General features: G+C 40.0%; 1 protein-coding gene across 14 annotated transcripts in view; it reads left to right on the top strand.

Moving 5' to 3' along the window:
• Window positions 1-26,205, top strand: part of LOC117591217 (low-density lipoprotein receptor) — a 57,335-nt gene that overhangs the window by 10,809 nt on the left and 20,321 nt on the right. For 4 of the 14 annotated variants that reach the window (XM_034284370.1, XM_034284367.1, XM_034284369.1 and 1 more), the window contains exons 3-8: window positions 64-204; window positions 13,628-13,747; window positions 17,919-18,041; window positions 18,468-18,694; window positions 20,636-22,042; window positions 22,104-22,302. In XM_034284370.1, coding sequence (XP_034140261.1) covers window positions 64-204; window positions 13,628-13,747; window positions 17,919-18,041; window positions 18,468-18,694; window positions 20,636-22,042; window positions 22,104-22,302 — 2,217 coding nt within the window. Of the gene's footprint in view, window positions 1-63; window positions 205-3,377; window positions 3,484-5,959; window positions 6,214-13,627; window positions 13,748-13,844; window positions 13,962-17,918; window positions 18,042-18,467; window positions 18,695-20,635; window positions 22,043-22,103; window positions 22,303-23,229; window positions 23,332-26,205 lie in introns of those variants that run through there. The other 10 variants (XM_034284365.1, XM_034284363.1, XM_034284364.1 and 7 more) reach the window with 9 other exon arrangements.

Raw genomic sequence — 26,205 nt, 5'->3', positions numbered from 1 at the left:
TTATAGTGTGCGGCTAACCCAAAGATTTCAACTTAATTAATTAATATGCATTTGAATTTGCAGCTCAAAGCATACCAAACTACTGCGAGGAGAAGCAATTCCAATGCGCCAGTGGCGCCTGTATACCCATCAGATTTGTATGCGATGGCGAGTCAGACTGTCCGGACCACAGCGATGAGCGACTGGAGCGCTGCAAGTTCAGAGGTAAGTCGAGGCACATCTCTTAAATCATTGATAATAATAAGCAAAGCAAAACATTCCCCTCCCCAACTTCCCCATAAAATCTTTTAATCTCAGAGGTCAGATCCCAGAAACTCTTTGAGTGTAAGAGGTTATGCCAGTTAGAGTTAAAGTGCTTGTTATTTTTGTATCTTGTTTCATTTAATTTTTAGAAATTGCTAGCCAGAATTTGAGGTATTTGATCTAGCACATTTGCTGTTAGTTTTCTCTCTCTTTGCAGTAGTTTTTTTTTAGGAACTCGCATTGCGTATCAATAAACAAACAGAAATTCAAAAGAGCTTTGCCCTTTGCCTTGCACGGATTTCCTTTCCCTCATTTTAACCCATTCTCCCTCTCTTCAGCTCTACTTTTTATTAGGATTTCACCTCTACTGTTTTCTTACTCAAATACTCTCTCGAAACAGAACTCACACCTCAAAGAATTCAAAAGGCAGACCACCCCCAAAAAGCTACACAAAAACGAATGTTTGAAGAAGAGCGTGCGAGCAAGAAAGAATGACAACAATATGCAAGCAAAAAAGCTGCTGGAGGGGCTAGGGGGTAGCCACATCAAATGATTTTCTTCATTCTGGCTATAATAATGATCTGAGCCAATCTTATCTGATAGATAGATAGATATAGTCTTTCTCTACGGAGCTGCGTTATTAGTTTTTTCGAATCTTCAAAATTGTGGATATGAGAGATTTGCGCCTTTTGTGTGGACGGAATGTCGAAATTTTAAAATACACTTGTGACAGTGTGATATCAAATGAGCCCTAACATAAAGTTTGGTGACTAGCTCTTATAGTCTCTGATATCCAGGCGCTTATCAAGACGGACAGACAGACAGAGACTCGAATATTGATGCTGATCAAGAATATAATAGAATTCTGTACATACTTTATGGGGTCGGAATGGAAATACAATATACCCTATTCACTCTTCGACTACCGAGTATAAAAAGGAAGATTGTATTTTCAGGAGTTTTCTGGGTGGGTTTCTGCACAATGTATTTGCTGATGCAAAGAAAGTTTTTTTGGCAGCGAACATTTTTTTCTCTGTTGCTTTTGCTGCCTAGGCGATGGCCATGCGTCTCGTTGGAAGGGACCTTATAAGGTCAAGCATTGGAAGAGGAATTTATTTACGGGTCGGGATGCAGAAGTTGCCTACAACCTACGTAAGTGCGCTCTCTCAGTAATTTGTAGTTTTTCAATTTGGAAATGTCACAGAACTAACCATTTACTTATGTTTGCCACCTTGGCCATCCTGCTATCTCTCTTTCTATTTGCTATTTGGTGTATTTTCTACCATTTGTTTGGCTTCGTTGCTTTGTAAGTAACAACTGGCCGTTTATTTAGTGTCATGTATGCAGTGCCCTAAAACCCCTGAGCCCATGCACCGACCCTTGGACACGCTGAACTGCTGGACTTCTAGGTGTCTACGACCTCACTACTGGAGTGCTCCTGTTGGTGAGAGTCTGTGAGTGTTGGTTAGTAGCTGCTAAGTGGGACCGTGAGTGTGTGTTTTTTTTTTATTAGCCCCTACATTTAATTTTAGTTTGGTGTACAGACCAGTCTAACGTGCGCTCTACTCGCGCTCTCTTCTTCGCATTGCCTACTTTTGGGCGTGTGTCTGTAAACCACAACCAGTCGCAAATATTGCACACTTCAAAACACTGCCAGTCGCAAATATTCGGTTTGGTTTAATCTTTAAACTGTTGCCGCAGTTGAACCCATGTGACACCCATAGCACTCAGCTGCACCACAATTACACACGCACGCACACAAATATGCCATGTGACCAGTTTCGTCGAAAGCAGACTTAAGCTTGGTAAATTACCAACAAACCAGAGTAGCTGAAGCTGAAGTTGAAGCTGGCTGCTGTCGTCTGAGTCTTATTTAGGGGCCAACTGCAGGCGTCAAGTCAAGTGCAATCCGGCTAAAGTATTGCATCAGGCTAATTCATGCTAGCACACACACAGACACACCCTCATGCATGCAAAACTTAAGTTTGGCCAATAAACTGCAAAAGCCTAAAACACTCAAGGCTTGCACTTAAATGCTTAACGAAACAAAACAGCTCAATGCAAGTTGATTAATTGGACGATTGTCGAAAGCTCTGCAAACAAAGATATCTCGTTGTAAAAGATCACAGAATGTCACACAATGAGATTGTAAGTAAGTCTCAAAGACACAATTGGCCTGTAAGCTTATCGTAAAGGGGTTCAGTCTATTCTATTATGTGGAAATTCATTGGATCTATTCGTTGGAAATGTTTACCTAAACAATGCCCCAAAAAAAGTTGAATTAATTCGAAAATGTTTACTTTTTTCAAGTTAAGGTTTTTTAAATAGTATTTGGCTTTTTCAGAAATCAACATTTCAATGCAATATATTACATATAATTTTCACTTTAAAAATGTTCCACAAATGTCATCAAATTTCATTCCAAAGAATTGTCTGAAGAAAGCAGAATAAATCCCTAAACTTCTGTGGAAATGCTCTAGCACTTTAATCTTTACAAAATGCATTGAAAATTTAGCTGAACAATTGCGACTCGGAAAGCGGGAAAAAATTGTAGTCGACTGTAGACTGTACGGAGAACTCTTGAGAACTGCGTCGTGCACTAGATATGTAAAAGGGGGTGAATCGGCTTAAACTTGACCCACAATAAAGTGAGCAAAAGGAGCTCACAAAAATTCATCAGCAACTTAACAAACGGCGAGAGACTGGGTCAAAGCAAACCTTATCAGCCGATTCACGACACAATACAAAAACAATACTTGTGTACTCACCAGATTTATGTGCCGCCACTTTAAGCACTTTAGATTAATTATTTTTATAAAGAAACAGCCTATTAACACTAGTGACTCTGTGCTTACTTTGGGATTTTTGATTTGTTTTGACAAATCGAAATCTAATTGCGCACAAACTGCACCCGGAGATAGCATGAGCAACTTGGGGTTTCCTGCGAGCATAGGAGCTCTCCGCTTCGCTCAGACTCAGACTAGCACTCACTCCGAGGCTCAGACTAGCACTCACTCAGTGGCTCAGTGTGTGAAAGCTTTGAGTGTTTGCCAAAATGTGAGTAAGACTCTTATCAAAAATTCCGAGCGCAAGCTTCCCGCTCGGTGGATGCTGGCTGCCGATAGTGGTGGCTGTGGCTGCGGCTATGGATGCTTTTGCTGGGGTTCCATCGTGTCAGATGTGCCACCAAAGCCACGCGGACAGAACTCAGTCAGTTTGGGACTCTGCGCACAAGAGGACGTGAGTGTGTGTTGTGGGTTCTGCTAGGAAGCGCACAAGGCGCCAAAAACTAAATAATTTTGAACCAAGCAAAAATAGTTGGAAAACTACAAATTTATTTAAGACAAGTGACAAGTGTAAACCAATTGAACAAACAAAGTGAATAACAATTTTCGCTAAAATGCATACAAAAAAATTTGCATCATTATAAAATAAAAATAAATAAATTAAATAAATAATTTGTAAGGCACGCAGCTGTTGTTGGCCAGCAAAAATCAATGGCAGATCCAATTTTGGCAGACAAACGTTGAAAGACAAACTGAAACTAGTTTTTTGTGGCGTCGCAAAGGCGGCAGCATCCAAGCAGCAGCAGTACTAGCTTTCCCTCCCCTCTCCCACGGCACAAATGCGGAAGCTTTTCCTGTGTGTGTTTTGGGTTTTCCGTTTTTTTATGCTTCTGCGCGTTGCCTTTGATTACAGTTTTCATCTAGTGTCCCGCTCTTTCATTCTGTCTGCACTAATATGCTCTTCTCTCGCTGTCTCTCTCTCTCTCTCTCTCTCTCTCTCTTTCTCTCTTAGCTGTTCTCTTTATGTCCTGTCCTGGCCTGTCATAATATGTTTTTGATTTTGTGTGGACTTTTGGCTTTTGTTTTCGATGTGTTTACATGAACTTGACACCAAACACCAGTCACCACTGCCACTTGAGGAGCGTTTTGAATTACATTTCCTCAGCCGGATCCATGGCCACAGGGAATCGCAGTTATTCTTCACACCTGTCCTGTAATGTCCTGTAGACTCCCTCGAGTGCAAACATTAATCCGTTATATTTGGTAATTACATTTATCAGTTTTCATTTGAAATGCCCATAAATCCTGTTGACATGTCAAAGTGCAAAAATTACAATTAAGTGTAAACAGTCAACAGGGTAGTTATTTTCTCTTATGGATTATGGAAAGATTCTGTTAGAGCAGGACCATTAATAATTATGCTTAAAAAAAGGACACAGAAATAAAAAACACTGACTTAATTAAAGGATAAAACATGAGGAATGAAAATATGCTAACAAAGAAATATCGCCGTAAACAAAGAGAGCATTAAATTAAAAATATATCTATCAACCAGAAATCAAGATTGAAACAAGCACATTCTAGTGTTATAAATTATTCGCAAAAATATTTCATGAGAGATGAGAAAATCATTTCAAAAATGAATAATAAGTGCAGTATAAGAAACGAATATTACAAATTCAAAATATATAAGAATACTTGAATAAACTGATAATTAAAAATGTATATATATTAATTTTATATTAACTAAATGACAGAATTTTTTTTAAGAATTCCCAAAATTGGTATTTTTTGTTAATGCTTTTTTCAGAGGTAGCGGTTCGTTTTTCATATACTTTAAGTATCATAGATCTGGTTGACAAGAACATTGCCATTCTAAAGTCAATCACATAGTGATTTTATTTACCGTTTGTGAAATATTAAGCTTTGAATTAAAATAAGTAGACTTTTCAGCGGCATTTTTAACAAAATTTTGACTTTAAAACCTCAGGAAAATTAAATAAAAAATATATCCCGTGTCCTTTATTTTTTTGTACACAGGTGCATTAATTCGTCGTCGTTTAAAATATTACTTGGTCCACCAACCCTATAAAAATGAAAAAATTAGAAAAACAGTACTTTTTGGGGTTTTTTCTGTCTTACTCTTTTACTCGGAAAAAACACAAAACTAAACTCAAAAGGGTTTGGAGGTTGGTCAATTTATCTCAGCCGACTCTTCACAGATTTTAATAAGCGAAAAATTAAACGACTCCAAACTATTGCACCTGTACACAAAAAAAATACAAAGGACACAGGAAATACCTTTTCTCGACTTTTCTTGCGTTATAAAAGTGAAACTTAAAAGTTCACCAGACGGTTAATTGAATTTCTAGCTTTATCAATTAGTTATTCAGAATGGAAAAGTTCATTACAACCAGATGTAATAAGACACTTAAGCTATGTGAGAAAAAGAAGAGACCTCTAAAAAGAGACTTACAAAAAAATACCAATTTTTTTAAAATATTAAAAAAATATCATCAGACCATTTCTAAGCCCCATATCTTTCTTGGCTTGGTTCTTTGAGGGAGAATCGTGTCGGGTAGTTAAAAAAAACAATGTAAGATATTTCTTATAGATTGCATTACAAATTAAATTATTTGGTTAAAATATAAAAAAAATAAAAAAATATCTTCCGTAACCATAAATAAGAACTGTACATTAAAATACTTTACAAAAATTACCAACTTTAGCGACTTAACCGACCTACAAATACAATTATGCAATTTTCACGCGCAAAAATTGTGATTTAATTACTGGGCGAAAATTGCATTGCCTACTTTTGAGCTTATCCTTCTCCCACAGCTGCTGCTTCAGAGAACTCTCATGATGTTATATGTATTTGCTTGCCAACCACTTGACTGCCATTTAAAATAATTACAGTTACAATTAAGATTGCTCTCCGGGAAAGAGACAAAAGTGCGATAAGAAAACCGGGATAAACAGTGATTTAATTGAATAATTCAGCCGAGCACTTAGGCTAGAACATTATCATATTACCATATATAGCAGAGGATACCACGGCACGAAATAACCAACATGGGACCAATACGAAGCAACATCCTAAGCTGCTTCTTCCTTCTGCTCGTCACCGGACTTTTACCACGAGCCCATCTCCAACCGCCGACAACGACTGTCACCGCAACGGGTATGACCATTCTACGGGCTGGGGGGTATTAACAAAGTCAACATAATAACAAGATTTATACCGAAAAAGCCAAATCTAGAAATCTAAAAAAATAATCCGCTTGCATGTGTGAGCCAATCCAAGCGACGTTTTTCGACACAAAAATAGTTTCCAGAGAGTTTTTCTTCTTTAAAAATAATTGTCCGATTGACCAGTTGGCATGATGCACGCTGAATACCCTACTGACATTTACTCACAGGCGAAGTCATGTATAAATTATTTTAATAGATTTCGAATATATTCTATAACACAAACAAATATCATTCATCTAAAGTATAGGGTGCAAACGTCTTCCGAAAGTGAATAGACTCACAACCTATACATGCAGATCTATAATCCGATTGCACAATTACATTTGTCGAGAGCTTGTACCTAGCACTAGAGCCAGAAAAATTCGTGTGCAAAATAAATCGTATGGCGTTACTCATCTTGGTATTATATTGTCTTTGGATTTAGTATGGGAAGGGGATGATAGTTTCCTAGAGATTTAATCATTCAAAATCTGAGTAGAAAGAGCCAGTTCTGTATACATACATATGTACATATTTGAGATTAATCATTTTAAGACGAGTTACTTTCAGTTGGAATGAAAAAATTGTTGTATGTGATCATTTGTTCTTCTTCTTTCCAAGAAAACTGTACCTTTGTTTGGTAAAAAAATACTTTGGGTAATGCAAAATTAGCTTTATATTTTTTTTCTTTGAAATACAATTTATTTTCTATCGATTTCTAATTCCCTAACAGAATATATGTGTCATAATGCTTTTGGAATTCTTTGTTTCAAAATATTAAAAACTTCTAAGCTTGCTTAGAAAGCTTCCTCTACAAAACATTCGGGTTTTACAAAACTGATTTAAACTTGAAATCAGTTTTGACTTGTTGAACTTGAATAATTTTAATTCTCAATATACTATACAAACACAACTGCTTTATATCTTTTTGTATTCTTATGAAAATTGTTTGGCTACTCACACGAGGAACATTAATCTGGGTTCTATATAAAACGAGGATAAGTGCGAGTAGTTGGAGGCACACTAAAGCAGATCAGAGAAAGAGACTCATTTCCTGAGGAATTTTGCAGATAAGACAAACCAATCCCGAGCACGTTAACCGCTTTAAATGTATTTCAATTTACTGTTATTGTCTGTATGTCTATATGTTTGGGCGTGGTGTACACTATGTATAACGATATGGATATGGCTGTTTGAAAAAAAGGCAGCAAAATAATGTCCCATCGATTGGTAAGGGAGCGAAAAAAGTCAGTAAATAAATAAATAACTTATAGGCAACTAATCGAAGCTGAGCCATTAACAACAGAACAAGGCTAAGAGTATAGAGTATGCAGGCAGATCAACCATAGAGCAACGTTAAGTTTCCTCCCGGCAGAACGCGCGTTGCGCATCCGTCGCGTAAACAGCCAAGAGACAAATTGCAATGGCGACCCAGAGACATCGACATCGTCAGACTATTAAGCAGAATTCTGTCACATGCGTGGGGGATACACATTTCTATATACGTATATATATGCTAGTGTTCGACAACAAGAGAGCAGAGCGCGAATAAATATTCATTCGTTTAGGAGTAGGGAGCGGCAGACAGCTGATAAGCCGGCCTGCCCCATACAGAAAAAATAAAACGAAAGAATATCTCACAATTCCATATACATTTGAACATGACTCTATACATATGTGCATATATTAATATATATTTTCGGGGATTTTGCAAGCAGCGTCGACTGGCAGACCTTAGATAACTTAAAGTTACACAGCCCTTGTCCTTGTCCCTCTCTGTAAGCCGTAATTTACACTACTAGACAAAATCGAACATTTTTTCCTCAAGGAACCAAACCAACTATTTCTGATAGTTATGAAATGTTGTTTTTCTCTTCTATGGCAGTAATATTTTTTTAAGAATTTTTGAAGTCTGGTATTTTTTTAACTGTTTTTCCAGAGGTAGCGGTTTGTTTTTTTTTTCAAATTAATTAAGTATCTTAGATCTGGTTGTAAAGAACTTTGTTCATCTAAAAACTTGATTGATGTAGCTAAAAAGTGGACCCGAACACTTGATGGTTTAGCGTTTATTTTATTTTTATTTTTTTTACGAAATTTTGACTTTAAAAAGTTGTGAAAGTCGAAAAACAACTAAGTCCTTTGTTCACTTCTTTGTTCTTTGTTACAGGTGCATCCATTCGTCTTCGTTTAAGGTATTGCTCATCAAAATCTATGGAGAGAAGCCTGAGCTAAAATTGCTTAATCAACCCTAAAAAAATAAAAAATTCCAAAAAATTACGACTACTATTGGATTCAGTACTCAAAAAATACTAAAGTTCAAAAAATTCCTAAAATATGGTGGTTTATAATGGAAAAATAAGGTTTTTTTTTTGGTTTTTTGGATTGGTCAAGCATTAACAGCTCAGTCGTATCTCCATAAATTTTGATGAGCAATACCTTAAACGACGCCGAATGAAGCTTTTTTCGACTTTTCTCGACTTTTAAAAGTAAAAATTTCGTAAAATATATTCGTTACAAAAATCAACATTTTTCCATTTCCAAGCCTAATAAAAAGTGTTTTAGCTGCATCAAAGAGCTTTTCAGATAAACAAAGTTCTTTATATCCAGATCTAAGATACTTAAGTTATGTAAAAAAAAAACAAACCGCTACCTGTAAAAAAAAACTTTAAAAAAAAATTCCAGATTTCAAAAATTCTTAAAAAAAAAGTTGTCTTCAGACCATTTCTAAGCCCCATATCTTTCATAAAAAGTTGGTTTCGTTCCTTGAGTTAAAATCGTGTCTGGTAGTGTTATTTATGTATTCCTATTGAAGCGCAGCAATCCAACGATGTTGCTGCTATACTTATTTGGGCATATCGAATATTTCTTCAATTTACTTCCCGCTAAAATATAAAATTGTTTTACAAATAAATTATCAAAGCATTTGAAATCCACTTTCCAATTGGTAGCCTTATCGCGGCCATTTGTTGCACTATACGACATATAAAATGGATGTTTGTTGTCCTAAAAATGTTATTCGTCCCTCATTAGAAGCAGCCTTAATCATTGCTTAATTGCAGTCGCTGCTGACCTGCTCTTTAAATGATTTATGATGCAGAACCCTCAGGAAAAATATCCCTCATCTCATACTATGGTGGAGTCGGTCGGTACCCCGGCTTCAATAAAGTGAATAAGGTGACATAAACAACAAGCGGCGAGCCTTTTTTTATGATACTTGTGAATCCCGCTGTGTGCTGAAGCAGATGCATACTTCTCTAAACAAGAACACAAGAGCAGCAACAACAACGTGGAAAAACGGGGAAAAAATACCAAAATAAATAAAAAAAAGGGAAAACAATTGTAAACAATGAAAAATGAGTAGGGACGTGAGGCGCTTCGTAGGCGTAACAACTTTTATACCCGGTACTCAGTCAGTATATATGTATGTATGTATGTACATTTATAAGTACATATATAGGTATGCATGCAACCTGTATGTAATAAACATGTATGTAACATTTTTATTTTTTTTTGTTTTTTCGAATTTTAAATATGGAGGCTCCAACTCTCAAAGTCCCTGAGTACTATCCGACAAGCAAGTCGGACAGTGAAAACTCTCGGACAGCTCTCAAAGTCTCTGAGTACTAGCCGACAAACAAGACGGACAGTCGGACGGATAGACGGACAAACAGGCATGGCTAAATCGACTCGGCTATTGATTCTTATCGAGGATATATGTTATGGAGTCGAAAACGTTTCCTTCTGTGCGTTACATACATCCACTTTCGAGCAAAAATTCAATACACCCTTTTTACTCTTCAAGCATCGGGTATAAATAAGGAAAATCCCCTTAACTTTGGCACAAATTTTTCATTTATTTATTGAGACGAGACGAGACACAGGAAAAAAGGACCTAAGGCGGTGGTGGCGGGGCAGAGGAGTCTGAGATGAAGGTCTGATGCCGGCTCCGAGTGGAGTGTCTTGCCAGCCAAAAGTACAATTTCGCTGTTTCAAACGCGCCATCCGCTCGGTCCCCGTCTCTTCCACTCTCTAGCCAGTCTTCCCCGCGGTTAAGTGAATCGGACAATTTAATTTATGCGCAAAATGACAGACAAACTTCATTAGGGAAGGAAACTTGCCCACCCACTGAAAGAAATTGTCAGTCAAATGTCAATGAAATTCGATATTTAATTTCTTTCTGATTTTGCTGGCCTTTATCTGCAGGATATATCAAATTTTTCATTTACAAAATATTAACATTTTTATTGCCAGCAAAAGAAGCAAAAGAAATATTTATATTTATCGGTTTTTATGTGATTCCTTGATACTCCTCGAACTATGATTTCTGCTTGTATACAAATGTTAACCTTAATTGAACAGAATGTGTCGGGAAAGCCTAGAGGGGATGGTAGTTTGGAAAATGGCATATATCAGAAAAGTTTAAATGCGCCAAATCGATGAATGCCCGCAGAAACCTTCTTTCGCGCATGGTCTTGGAGACTTTATGGCTGGAGAAGACTTTTTTTTAGCACCAAGCTTTTTGGTCTCTAAACGAGCTCGGGGAGGGGGACCTCCACAGCTCCACAGCTCCCGAGCACCCCTCCATCGGGTGGCTTCGATGGTACAGCGGGGAGTCGCATTGTTCCCCCTTAAAACTTTGTCGAGGCTCTCTGCCGAAAAGTTTACCTTGTATTTGCACAAGTTTTTCGGTGGAGCGGGGTGCGAGTTGACTTTGTCACTTTTGTTGTCTGCAGGAAGCCTAATGGTGGGAGGCACGTTTATTATAACCGTGCAAAAAGGTGTCCGGGGACTGTACTGTGTGTAAATCCCCCTCTAAATGAATTGTATAATCGCAGGCGTCTGTCTCGCCCCCAGTCCCAGTGTCACTCCAGAGTTGATGCTCCTTCTGTCCTGTTGCTGCTGCTCCTGCCCTCCTGCTACTCCTGCAAACTGTAAATAATGAAGTTTGCATCTCTGACGGTTGGTGGCAAGTGGCAAACCTGCGAAAAGAGCTTTTGGGCACAAAATATGTATGTATACATATACATGTACAAGCATGTGCACATTCGTATCCGAGAAATTGTTGCAAAAATAGTCCGCGTCTCATGTGCAAAAATGTATGAGCAACATAAAGAAAAGTAATAGAAATGCAGAACGGATTGCCTCCGAAGACTGTTTGCTTATGCATTATGTTCTATTTTTTGTGCTCGAAAAATGTGACACACAGAAGGAATCGTCTCCAAACGTGTAAAGTATATTTAGAATATAGGAACAAAGAAATATAGTTTCTAGTGGGTCTAATGGGAATCGTAAAGTTTACGCGACTCAACAAGTCGGGGCTGTCTACATCCCCCTTGATCAAGTTATGCATAAAAATTACACCAAGCACTAAGGATGGAAGATTTATTAAAAGAAGTCTACTAGGGTAGGATGGCAGTCTCACAGTTGCATCCCAGTTGAGGCCCCGTAGGGCAAATAATAAAAAGCTTTTCTCTACTGATTCAATACGGTCGTGATGTATGTTGTACGCTTCGTACGCAACTTATACCCGGTACTCAGTCAGTATGTAAGTATGTATGTACATTCATATTTATGTTAATTTAGTTTGATACATACATATGAATGTATGTACAGATCGAATTATGCCTTGCACGAACCCTTTAGGGTTTTATGCTCGGATTATAATTCCTTCTATCACATTATATGTCTCTTCTTAAATCTCTTCTTAACTACCTCTCCCGTAGTTAGTTTCATTTTAGCTTTGTCTTGTTTCTGACTTTGATAATTTTGATTGCTTAGCTATAGTTGCTCTAATTTAGTTGTGTTCTAATTTTCCTCGAATATTAGCCTAACATCGCGCGTCATGCGGCAGCGCCCCACGGTCGGTTGGGCGGGAGGAGGGCCACTTGATGGTGCAGTCATTGCATATCAACGTCCAGACAAAGTTCCAACTCGTTTTCATGTATGGGTGCTGCTCCTGCTCATTAAGACCAGAACAAAAAAGTATCAGCATCGCATAGAATACCCAGTAGTGATAGATAAGTAGATGGATAGGAAGTAGATTGAAAGAGAGATTAAACAGATTGAAAGAAGCAATTTAAGCATTTTATAACCAAATGTTATTAGAATATTTCTTTGATATTCATTAAATAGCTAAGCCGAATTATAAGCTATAGTTTTGCCATCTTTTACTTCCTTTTCTTGTGCTAAATACCGGCTGTATAGGTAATCATGGCGCTGTGCAATGTTTGTACCCATTTCCCGGTATTTTCCAGGTCCCCAGAACGCAAAACGTGATGCGCATCTTTCGCACTGCGGCGGCTCCGTCAGCCTCCCTTGCGTTTTGGCTTTGGCATTGGCTTTGGTTTGGGGGCACTTTGGCTTTGACTTTTGGGTTACAGTTTGTGTTTTCTCGGGAAGGATTGTGGAACAGTGAACTGGTACAAAAGTTTCGTTCAAGCCTGCAGGAAACTTTGCTCCTAATGGGAATTGGAGATGGAGTCCTGTGACTGTGACTGGGTCTCTTAAAGCGTCGACGAATGCAAATGCAAATGGCTTTGAGAGGAATTCGCTTTAAATAAGCGCTTAATTGTCTGCACTTTAGCGCGGCTCACAAAAGGTGCAACAGTGTGGGAAAATGGGGAAATGCAGCCTAAATAATTTATAAATTTTAAATGCATTTTTCTTACACTTCAATTAAGGCTATTCTAAAATTTTCAATTTTCAAATTTTGTTCTTTCTTAAATTTTGCCTTAATTTTTTCTTAATTCAAAAAATGCCAACAAAAGTTTTTTATACTCTTGGAAGGTTTATTGAGAATTAAATAAACATTTTCCAGAGCGAAATAAGTGAACTTATAATTTCAAAGGAACTTAAGTTTCTTAAATTAACCCAAATTTAAAATTCGTAAATTGTATTTAATTGCTCAAATACGCCTCCTTTGCTATTTAAAATGTATGTTATGCGTCCTGGCATTCTATATATCATTCCTAGAAGTAAGCATGTATCAAAATTCGACCATTCCTTCACAATATCCTTTTTATACCCCGTACTCGAAGAGTAAATAGGGTATATTGTATTTGTGTGAATAACGGTTGTACGTAACGCACAGAAGGAAGCGTTTCCGACCCCATAAAGTATATATATTCTTGATCAGCATCAATAGCCGAGTCGATAGAGCCATGTCTGTCTGTCCGTCTATCCTTCTTGTGTGTCGGCTAGTTCTCAGAGACTATAAGAGCTAGAGCCACCAAATTTTGGCTCCAGACTGCTGTATGCTCACACTGAAACCAGTGTATTTCAAAAATTAGCCCCGCCCCCGTAAAAGGGCGAAATCATTAATCCTAATCATTAATATGTATTTCTTTGTATTTTTTTCGCTGCAGAATCAACTTGCAACGTGGACCAATTCCGCTGCGGCAATGGCAATTGTATTCCCCAGAAATGGGTCTGCGATCATGAGGCTGACTGTACCGATGGTACCGATGAGTTTCTGCCACTTTGCAGTAAGTACTATCATCCCTTAGACGTAACTTTAGTTCATTTTTAACAAAAGTGTTGCAACGACTTATTGGTGAAATTTCCCTACTGTTGCAAGAGCAGTAACTCTGTGCCAGCCCCATGAGGTGATGTGTTCGAATACGGAGCAGTGTATACCAAGCGGTTGGCTCTGCGATGGCGACTTCGATTGCCGGGACAGGTCCGATGAGCAGGATTGTAGTAAGCAGACGTCACATTTGCATACTAAGAGGAGGATTTTCCTTTGGCTCATCAATAAACCAAAAGCAAAACAAAAACAATTATTTAATCGAAATTAAACCATTAACTATAAACCATATACCATTTTCTGACTCCCTTTATAACTGGACACTGAGGGTGGGACTGAAAACTCTGATTTTGAGGCTGAGACTGAGCCTGATTTTCTCCTTAGGCATAAATTAACATAATTTCTGATGGACAATATCGCGACTTGACCATCAGCGGAACTAATTTATATTTATGCATCCATTTTACTGCTGCTTTTGTGCCTTTTCGTGTGTAGTTGTTCCTTCATAAAAGTACACTCCACCGCAACTTGTTTAACGGTTTATTGTCTGTGACACATTCTCCTACCTACATATGTGAAAGGAAATCCCAAAAACTTCAGAGCGCCAGAATGTCAGCGGCAAAAATGTTTTTTTATGTTTGAAGGAGCATTTCGGAATTGTAATTGAAAAAATGATGCGATTTTTATGTTGATGGAAATAAAAACAGGTAATCAAAGGCAAGTGCAGGAGCCAAATTGAGCCTGAGGTTTTATATGGAGTTGAGCTGCTCAGGATGTGAAGGTTACATTAAAATATATGTGCATGTACATTGGTGTATGTGTGCTTTTTTCACGACCTTTATGAGCTTTAAAATTGTTATCAAACCTTGTTGTCATTCAAGCTTTTATCCCCACACCCTTGGCCCCTCTTCGCTCCACACATACTCCGCCCTGCGCCTTGTCAACTCATCGCCCATGTTGATTCTAATTGATGTTACTTTTGGTCAGGCAAAGGTTCATGAAAATCGGTGGACATATAGCCTCGATTTGTATGCTCTTGCAGAGCTTTGACAACCAAATATGATCTGGTTCGTGAAGCAATTTTGCAGCTTAAAAATAGGCATCCTTCGCCGCAATGCAAATGTCTGACTTAACAGGAGGGGAAATAAGATTCATTCAATGCCCTTGGTTCGCTATTTAATTCCATTTAACACTCGACTTTGACACTTCATAACTTTGTTTGACATTCTGGGTCCCAAAACTTGCAAAACTTGTCGGAACAATGACGCGAAGGCAAACTGCTTAATAAACAAAACAAATTACAAATACTATATATATACGCTATGGCGTCAGATAACAAGAAAATGCTATTGAATACAATACGAAAATTATGTGATTGTGTGTGTGTGTATGTATAAACCAAGGTACTATGGAATTTGGGCATCTTTCTGGCCAAAACCCATTTTTCAAAAGTACCTGAAACAGATGGATCTGTAGTCCGAAATTGAAGAGTGTTAAGTTAGCTGCTATTTATCAGAGCTTTTAGATAGCGATGTTGAAATACCATAAGCTATACAATTAATAAACTTAAGTTAAATTTTGTTACTTTTATACCCTGTACTCAAAGAGTAAAAAGTGTATATTGTATTTGTGGTCGAAAAATGTAACAGACAGAAGGAAACGTTTCCGACCCTGTTATTTATGTATATATATTCTTGATCAGTATCAATAGTCGAGTGGATATAGCCATGTCTGTCTGTCTGTCCGTCCGTCGTTCTCAGATAAATATGAGAATCTTTAAGTTAAAAATTTTTAAAAATACGGGCACACCTTTTTTTATATAATATAGCTTGTATATTGTTTGTTTTGTAATGAGTCTTTGCTGTTTGACGTACTTGTCATTAATTATCTTTATTGTAAAATCGAACTTATATGTATATCAAAATAAAGAGGGCGAGTTGTCCCATGCAGGTGTAACATTAGCGTGGTAATCCAGCACTCCGAATTACACGTCGCATGGTCAATATGCTGACGTTATAATTCGGGTTGCGGCACTTGTTCCCAATGCCATATGGATCGCCTTTCGCGGAAGCGGTAGCGTCCGCGGCTGCATTTCTTTATATTGCAATTTGATGGTTTCACCTTTGCGATGTAATTGCTTTTATGTTCATGTAGCAATTGGCAGTTAGACTCAATTTTCAACTTAAGACAAGGCGTTGAATACCTTCCTCTCAAAAAATATTCTATTTTTTGGAATTCATTCATTTTTGGTCGAAAGTGGTCCAATTCCCCATAGTGCAAGGTCCAGCCCAGGTCCATTCATGGTGACCCTCTCCCACAACAGCAAATTGATTTTGCCACGGCTTACTAAAGCTGAAGCTGAAGCAGTGTCCGTGATCGTGTTCCCCATGGCCCCACGAGTGAAGACTTCATTTCAATCAGCCAACTAAAAGTACTGGTTGTGCCCAAGCAGGAAATTAAGCCCTGGTGACCCAGCAATGTGAAATTTAATGATGCCATCAATTGTGACAGCAAAATTATAGTGGATAATTAAAAGCTTTGTGACAGAAAAAAAAGGGGAGGGGCTGAGGAGAAGAAAGAGTAAGAAGCTAAGCTTAAATTAAATTTAATGTATATATAGAAAATCAGTCGGAATGTTTCTTTTTTGTACAAACAAATTCGAAAAGCTGGTCACCGTAAATTCAAATAAAAGGCATATCACTCATAGGACGAGTTGTGCATGCCAAGCAAGCAACAAAAAAAAATATATATATGGGAGTACATATACATATCTACATAGAAGAAAATAATAATGAATTAATTTATTTTCAACGATGTCAGAAATGTTCCTCATGGATGTGCACGTGTAAACGGAAAGCAAATAGACAGTAAGACAAGATATGAGAGGAATCTGAAACAGAAATGAAGAGACCGAAAGAGAGAGGTAGAGAGGGAGCATAAAAGGTAGAAGAGACACTAAAAAGCATATTCAATATATGCCGGCCCCCGGTCGTAAGATTTTATTGCTCCAAAGAGCGCACAGAGGCACACAGGAGCGTGTCACAAACAGACAGCGTAAAGTACATAATCATATCAGAGAAAAATCATACATTGCCACATAAGCTACTTTCGCTCACGCATGCAGACACATAGGAAGACACACACACATATAAACAAGGGAACACTCAGAGACACAAATACACACACTGAGACAAAGAACTTTCTTTTAACGCGCCGGATGGTAGGCCCAAAAAAACAACAAAAAATTCCGGCAATGAAAAAAGTACGAGACAGAAACACACTTAAGAAGAACTGGCATACTAATTCGCATTAAGGGTTAAACACAAGCGTTTTTATGCTCATCTCTACATGTTGGTGTAAGCGTGTATGTATTTATCAACGTGTGTGTGCGGGAGTGTGTGTTTGCGTGCGCGTCTGCGTTTGGGAGTGTTGTCAGCTTTATTAAACGTCCGTGTGACTCTTGGGCTTGTGAATAACTTCAATGAAAGTTTCAGAGACGACTGCGAGCGGGAGGAGCTGTGTTTGTGTGTGTCTGGTGTGGTTCTTCTGTGTGTAGATTGTGTGTGGGTGTGGTGTGTTCTCTGAGCTCTTGGTGTCTGCGATAATTGCTTTAATGCATACACATGTGTGCGTTTTAACTTTATGGAGTGTTGGCTGATAATGTCTTAATTACTGCCTAGATAAAATGCCAACTGTTTATCCCTGAATAGTTTCTCATGGTCCTCTCTCCCTACTGCTGCACGTTGCTGTGTGTCTACTGACATGACAACTATGTTTATTACTTTGCCTTCCATCGGGGTGTACGTACGTCCCTCTGCAGCCGCTTATAAACTGAATTACAAGACAACACTTGGGTGCCTACTTTAAGGATGTCTTCTGTAGCCCACACTGTGGGCGAAAGATAATGCAAAGATAAACAGAAAATTTAGAAATGGAGTGAAGCAAGTGTTCTTCTTTCGCTCAGTGTCCTTGATGGCTGTGCTTTGTGCCATCAGGACATCAGTAAGTAGGCTACTTTGCAGGCAATATCAGAAACCAAAACCTTATCTCTTAAGGAGGTTACTTTTTCGATTATTTTTCTTCCTTAATAAAAACTCACAACTATTTTTTTACATATTTTGTTTTTACAGCGCGAAAGACTTGCTCACCGGAGCAGTTTCAGTGCAAATCTGGCGAGGGTTTGTGTATACCCCTGTCATGGATGTGTGATCAGAACAAGGATTGCGACGATGGCAGCGATGAGGCGCAGTGCAGTAAGCCAGCCTTGCCCTTCCCTCTTAAAAATGTCTTTTCTGTCTCTGTTTTGGTGTTGGTGAAATTTATTTATTGGTTTTTCTGTTGCTGCTTTATTATATTTCACCCCCTGCTTTATGGTATTCCTCCTTGCCTGATGTATTCCCGTTCGTCCTATATGTATATGAACCCCCCTGCTATCTGTTTCCTCTATTGACACACATTTGTATTCCTCTGCAAGTTATGTAACTCCTCCTCTTTTGCTTAGTTTATTGGCAGCTTTTATAATAGTGTTGAGTTATGTTGCATTCCATTTTACCTGTGGGGTAGAGCATACATCATACATACATACATGCATATATCACTTCACTAATCTGCCTGTAAATCCTCCACTTCCAAAACCCCTTAAGATGTCTTGCTAATCCCATATTCCGAACTCCCTGCAGATGCCACCTGCCGCTCGGATGAGTTCACCTGCGCGGGTGGCGACTGCATTCAGAGCCGCTGGAAATGCGACGGTGATCACGACTGCATGGACGGCTCCGATGAGCTCAACTGCCCCGCCAAAGGCAAGTGCCCCGAGGAGGCGTTCACCTGCGATAACGGTGATTGCATCAGCAAGCGTTGGGTATGTGACGGCGACTATGACTGCAAGGATCACAGCGACGAAAAGGTGAGAGAGCAATTCTAGCCACGAAAATGAATAAAAGCAAATTATTAACGTAAACAAAAACACGACACACATGTGAAAAAGTTGCTGTAAAACAACCCTCCTCGCATATAAAATAATATATAAATATAAATGTATATTTACGAGTATATGTATGAGCCCCAGCTAGGAAGGAAGCATAAATTATGCAGAACGCGAGCATTATTCAAAACAGGCAACCAGACGACCAGCAGGATGAGGACAGCAACGACGATGACAACGACATCAACAAACTGCTGCCCATAAACATTTATGTGTATGATACCAAATTTTTCATGTTTCACGATAGCTTTCGTTGTCAGTTGTGTAGCGCCAAAGTTGCATAGCAACCAACATGAAAAATTTGGTAAAACGCAAACTATCAAACAAATAGCATGGACAAAAAGACGAATATTGTTTGCCCTAACGGGAAGGAGAGCAAAAACACTGTGTGCCCTTCCATAAAAGATGGAGGGAATTTTTGAAGACATATTTGTTTTTCCTTTAGGACTTTTTGTTCCCTTATAATTCAATTTTTGACAGAGTTTTTTTAGACTTCACTCAGTTTGGCATTTAGATGAAGATTTTGAGTACTATCAACACTAATTATACCCGGTACTCGAAGAGTAAAAAGGGTATATTATATTTGTGTGAATAACGGTTGTATGTTACGCAGAGAAGGAAGCGTTTCCGAGCCCATAAAGTATATATATTCTTGATCAGCATCAATAGCCGAGTCGATAGAGCCATGTCTGTCGGTCCGTCTGTCCGTCTTGTTTGTCGGCTAGTTCTCAGAGACTATAAGAGCTAGAGCTACCAAATTTTGGCTCCGGACTGCTGTATGCTCACACTGAAACCAGTGTATTTCAAAAATGAGCCCCGCCCCCTTCCGCCCCCGCAAAAAGGCTAAAACCTCCCAAACCTACAGTTTTGAAGATAAAAGAAAACTAAAAATACCATTCCGTAGGGAATGACCATATCTATCAGATCACCAAATGGGATCATTATTATAGCCACAATGAAGAAATTAATTTCAAGTGGCTAAACCCACCCTGTCCCGCAGCTTTTGTTGTTCTTTTCACATTCTCTCATTCACACTCTGCTTCTGTTTCAGAGCCGGAGACGGAGACGGCAGGGAGACAGAGACGGAGACGACTGAAAATTGGGTGGGGCAGGGCGTCGAATATAAACAAAAAACAAACACACGCCCGCGACGGAGACGGAGACGGCACTCAGACGTCACACACCTCCTCGCACAACCACACGCATCACAACAACTACATCTACTGTCTATTTCTTTTTTACATTTTAAAGACAAATAACTGCTAAGGTGCAGTTTTAGTACTGAGTGCCGGGTATAAAAGTTGTAACGCGTAAGAAGCGTCTCACACGTCCCTTCTCGTTTTTAAATTATACAACTTTTTGAAAACGGCTCAAATTAATATAGAACTTTATTCAATAAATTTAAATTCTTAGACCTTCTTTTTTTAAGTTCTTCGAAAAAGTACGATTTTGTCGAGTAGTGTTATAAAAGCTTATAATAGGCTTCAGACATTATATATACCCTGTATTGTATGAAAATGGGAAAAATCTTGCTTACAGCTCCAAAAATATGCAAGTGCACCATGTACATATATCCACACATGCACATATTTACACCGCATATACATACATACATATGTATGTACATATAAGCATACATGTGGGTTCGTTGGTTGTGATTGTTAGCTGGTGTGTGTGTGTGTGTCTGTTTGTGGCAGCTTGAATATTTGGCTGGCACTTAACGGGAAAAGAAAAAGAAAAACTCTTGTAGTGTGTAGTAAAAGTAAAGTTCCTTCATCCGGAGATTTCCACCCCCGAGCAGCCACAAAAATTCAACTACCTCGAACCTCCTCTCATCCCCTCTCTGTCTGTATCTCCTTGTAGCAAAACTGCAGCATTGATCCAGGACTCTTGATGGGTTTCTGCCAACCGCATGAGTTCTCGTGCAAGGATCGCATCACCTGCCTGCACCGCACCTGGGTGTGCGACGGGGATATCGACTGTCCCGGCGGCGATGACGAAGATCCAGTGAAGTGCCAGAACGTGACCTGCAGGCCGGATCAGTTCCAATGCGGTGATCACAGCTGCATCGCCGGACACCTCAACTGCAATGGGCAGAGAGACTGCGCGGATGGCAGCGACGAGCGGGACTGCAGCATGGGCACACCCTCGAGCGAGTGCAATGTCACCAGCGAATTCAACTGCGGTGGGGGACAGTGCATAGCACTGAACAAAGTGTGTGATAAGCGCAAGGACTGCCCCGATGGCGAAGATGAGCCGGCAGGCAAGTGTGGCGTGAATGAGTGTGCCGCCAAGAATGGTGGGTGCATGCACCAGTGTGTGGATCTGGTGGTGGGCTACAAGTGCGAGTGCCGAAAGGGATACAAATTGTCCGGGGATAAGCGCAGCTGTGTGGACATCAATGAATGTGACAATCCAGACACTTGCTCCCAGTTGTGCAGCAACGAGATCGGGGGATTCAAGTGCGAATGCGAGGCGGGATACATGAGGGATCCACGCAATCACACTCGTTGCAAGGCGGGTGAGGGACATGCCTCACTGCTTCTGGCGAGACGTCACGATATACGGAAGATCGCCCTCGACCACATGGAAATGACGTCGATCGTGAATAGCACAAAGTCGGCGACGGCACTGGACTTTGTGTTTCGCACGGGAATGATCTTCTGGAGCGACGTGACGACGCAGAGCATCTACAAGGCGCCCATTGACGAGGGAAACGAGAAGACGGTAGTGCTAAAACAGTCGTCAGTGACATCGGATGGACTGGCAGTGGACTGGATCTACAACCACGTGTACTACACGGACACGCACAAGTGCACCATCGAGCTGACCAATTTTGATGGCAACATGGCCAAGGTGCTCATTGAGGATGCGCTGGACATACCGCGCTCCATCGCCCTCGATCCCATCGAGGGATGGATGTACTGGTCCGACTGGGGCGCCTCCCCGCGCATCGAGCGCGCCGGCATGGATGGCAGCCACCGCACCACCATAATCAGTTACGACGTCAAGTGGCCCAACGGCATCACCCTGGACCTGGTGCGCAAACGCATCTACTGGGTGGATGGCAAGCTGAATGTCATCTCGTCGGCCAACTACGATGGCTCCCAGCGGCGCCAGATTCTCTACTCCACCGAGTACCTGCGGCATCCCTTCTCCATCACCACATTCGAGGATTACATCTACTGGAGCGACTGGGACAAGCAGACCGTCTTCAAGGCTAATAAGTTCACGGGAGAGGGTGTGGAGCCCATCACAGCGGAACACATGGTGAGCCTCCTGTTTGTTGCTCCTATGTTCCTTCTTCTAACTCTTCTGTGTTCTCGTTTAGCTTCAGAATCCCATGGTGATCCATGTGTATCATCCGTACCGACAGCCCGATGGCATCAATCACTGCCAGTCCGTGAATGGCCACTGCTCCCATCTCTGCCTGCCCGCACCGAAGATCAACGAGCGCAGTCCGCGAATCTCCTGCGCCTGTCCCACGGGTCTCAGGCTGATGCCGGATGGTCTCATGTGCGTCGAAGATCGTAAGTAACCATTTTGTCTCGGTTCTTTTTAGTTCTCTGTGGGGGTAGAAATGCATTTTGTAATTGCATTGAATGAGCCTGCATATTGTCTGTATACCTCAATGCACTATGGAGAATTTTACCACCTTTTCTGGCCAAACTCCATTTTTCAAAACTACCTGAAATTATATATTTTTAGCATTGATGTAGCCGAAAAACATTGATCTTCAAAATGATGTAGACCAAAATGTAACAGAGCCAACCATCGTTAATCTTTCACTTTTTTGAGAATGATAAGGGATCTTTGAAGACCTTTGAAAACCTTTTTTTTAACTTGAACAATTTCACGTGAAACATGAAACTATTCTAAAGAAAATATGCTTAATATGAAATATTGGCTAAATTCCCTAACAATCGTACCATTATAATACAGTTGAGTCAGTTGCAGTGTCTCTGCACTGAATTGCAGTGCTTTTATATCCAAAATATGTACATCTCAAAAACAAAATAGGCTGTTAGTAAAAATCCGATTATCTTCTAGCTTTCCATTTTTGAAAATCCAGACACATCTATTTTTATGCACAACTAATATACAATTTAACAATAAATAAATTCGATTTAAACTGCCATATTTTTTAAATACCTTCCTCTCACTGAGTTATTAATTGGAAGTTACTAATTTTTGCCACAAAAAGAGGTCTAATTCCCCATAGTGCAATAACTTTGCTTTGTGGTGTAGTTGGTCAACACCAACACTCAAGTACACACACGCGCACATGCAGACAGCTACACATACAGCTACGGCATGCAGTTCCTTGTTGCGGTTGCGGGTACTGCGTTCGAAGCTATTAAGCGACCCTTTGCCTTTCCTGAATTCATTGAATTGTATGCTCTCATTTATTCCCTTTTATGAAATTAACTTTAAACCCCGAATTTCTGGCCCTACAGTGCGTGTGAAAAGTGTGCGTACCACTGGACGCAGTAGGACGAAAAATGTTTCCGCAGCAACCACAACGAAACAGCCTCAAGAAGTGCACGCGATAGTGCCGGGTATGATATAGTTTTTGCAGCATTTTATAGTAAAGGTGGAGGTGTACTGTTAGACTAGCGATTATATGTAAGGGTTTAAAGGTTAAAGTCTTCATCCTTATCTCACTATTGCTTCAGTGGTATTATTTAAATATAATTGAAATGATTCATTTGGTGTTGGATTGTGCCCTGTTGCCCGTTCCATGTGACCCGTTTGTGCTTGTCGTTGTCTCTTGTGTGTTTAAATACCTGCATTATGTTTAAAAATGGTCATTGGCCATGTGTCAATGTCATATGTACCTTGCGAGCTGTCTTTAAATGTCATGGCACATCTCTTTTATCAGGAATTTCTGCAACAGCAGAAAGCTGCAGCAGCGACAGCACGCACGTTCACAGCCCCCCTTCATCATCATCATAAATCAACATCAATGAAATCGACGTAATCACTCAAAATGCAAAAACACACATTTTCCCTGTTCCCCTTAGCCTATTCCTCCCATACTTCTATCCGCATCCCGTACACATGCAAAATGCGAACGTAAAACATAAATATCGGGTTCCACCCAGCGACCTAAAACCACAAAAGGGAAGCATTGGTGACATGTTTAATGGCAGCAACAGCTACAACATCGATCCCCTAGTCCACCAACCAGATGGGAAATGCTTAAGCGGGCAAGACCTGAACCCAGGACCGTACAAATTTCACAATTTCTCTATGCAATTTGCGAGCTTCTCTGTCAGCGCTGATGCTGATTCCCGATGCCTGATGCGGATAGCAAATGATGAACGACTGACAACCGCAAGGGTTAGTGTGTGTGGGGGCGGGTTTTGTAGAGACATGCTCAACATGGACAGACAAAAAGACAAGCGGGAGAGTCGTCGCGAAGAAAGCAAATCGTCATGAAATATATAAAGGCAACATGGACAGATATGCCACCCAAAAGGATTCAACAGACTGCAGACACACCAGAGCACTGGCAAATAGTTTGGTTTTGAATTCGTCATCACATTCACATCATCATCGCTGGGTATCATTCTCACCATCATATTCATCGTGAGAAATACTGTCCTAATTGGCACTGTCAACACCTCTCAACTGCAGACGCTTTTGCCAACCGTAGAAATCTTTGCGTTTGGCTGTGTAACAAAATGAATTACGCCCATCAGGCCTCCGGTTGATCCCCAAAATTTTAGCACCCAGCCCCGAAACACTTTTCCACCCATTTGATTTGTCAGCTCCACCCTCTATCTCTCTCGCTGTGTGTTAAAGATTCCTTTGTGATGTGTCCCTGTGTTCTGCTGTGTTCCATATCTCTCGTCTAGTTGTATCTCTTCCCGCATCCATTTCTCGTTTCGCTTGTTGCTATTGATTCAAATTAGAGAGTCTCGACTTGCCGCAGCTAAATGGCATATAATTATTTTTAATAAACGCTCCTTTTGGGCTGCCTCACGTCCTCCACTTTGATCAATTAAACGAACGCAATAAATGGAGGCAGCCACGTAAATCAGAACGACACACAGGCCCTCATGAAAGCAATACTAAATGTTGCTTGCTATTTTAGGCACACATAAATATGGCTAATACAGGGTGCAGACTGCTTGGGCGTTTTATGTACATATGTACATACGTATACAAGCAATTACATATAAAAACATCAATAGCCGATTCGATAAATCCATGTCTGGCTGTCCGTCCGCCTTGTTTCACGACTCTCTCTCAGCGACCAAATTGCGTGTGAAGACTCATGGGATATCACACTCAATCAAGCTTATTTCAAAATTTCGCCCTGCATCCTTCCGCCACCGCCAAAAGGCGAAAATCTCCCAAAGCCACATCTCCTTTTCTTAAAGATAAGAGAAAAGTAAAAGCGCGATTCAGTAGAGATTGGCAATATCTATCAGATCAGTGAATATCGATCAGATTGGATCCTCTTATAGCTAGAATGACAAAATGCATGTCCAGTATCTGCACCCACCCACAGAGTAAATAGGGTATATTGTATTTGTGCACAAACGGATGTATGTAACGCAGAGAAGGAAACGTTTCCGTCCCCATAAAATATTTTGAGAAATTATGAAGATGTATTTGACAGATGAAGAAAAAATTTAAAATTAAAAAAAAAACCGCTAAGGTACAGATGTAGTACTAAGTACCGGGTATAAAAGTTGTGACGCGTAAGAAGCGTCTCACACGTCCCTTCTCGTTTTTTTCTATGCGTTTGCCGAAAACGTTTTCGATGCGTGAATTTCTGCCTTCCAAAATCATGAAAGAAGAGGTATGTATGTTGGCCCTCGGAAAAAAACACGAACGGTCGGTAAGCTTGTCGGGTTACATTTACACTGTCTTGGCGAAAAAAGATGCATGAAAGAACTATTTTTTTTAGAGAATCGGTTCTGTATTTTTTTCATAGTCCAGGTCTCACAAGACCTGGAATTTCTCTGTGTTATACTGACTCTTCCCGGCCAGTCTATTTATGTCACTTGCTCGTATATTCCACCGTCTTCGGATGTACTAATATACGAGCAGCATTTGTCTGCCTTAAAAACGGTTTCTTCCTCGCTATCTGATAAAGACCATTTAATAGTTCTTGGGGATTTCAACCTGCCAGGTACTGTCTGGTCTTCGGTTAACGAGTCAAACAACCTTGTGCCCATGTCACGACATGAGTTTATTGATGGCTTATTAGACCTGTCCCTGTCTCAAGTCAACCATGTAAAAAACTCCTTGGGTCGATTGCTTGATCTGTGCTTTGTCTCGGATTCGACCGTAGCGTTGTTAACACGAGCACTCCCGCTCACTATACCTGAAGACTGCTATCATCCTACTTTCGAAGTGTCGATAGATATTGGACCTACTGTATCGGATCGTGCGGGTAGGCTATCTGAACGCGTCCG

The sequence above is a fragment of the Drosophila guanche genome, unplaced genomic scaffold, assembly GCF_900245975.1.
Source record: "Drosophila guanche unplaced genomic scaffold, DGUA_6, whole genome shotgun sequence".
Taxonomy (NCBI): domain Eukaryota; kingdom Metazoa; phylum Arthropoda; class Insecta; order Diptera; family Drosophilidae; genus Drosophila; species Drosophila guanche.
This window is presented reverse-complemented; position numbering and strand designations above follow the sequence as displayed.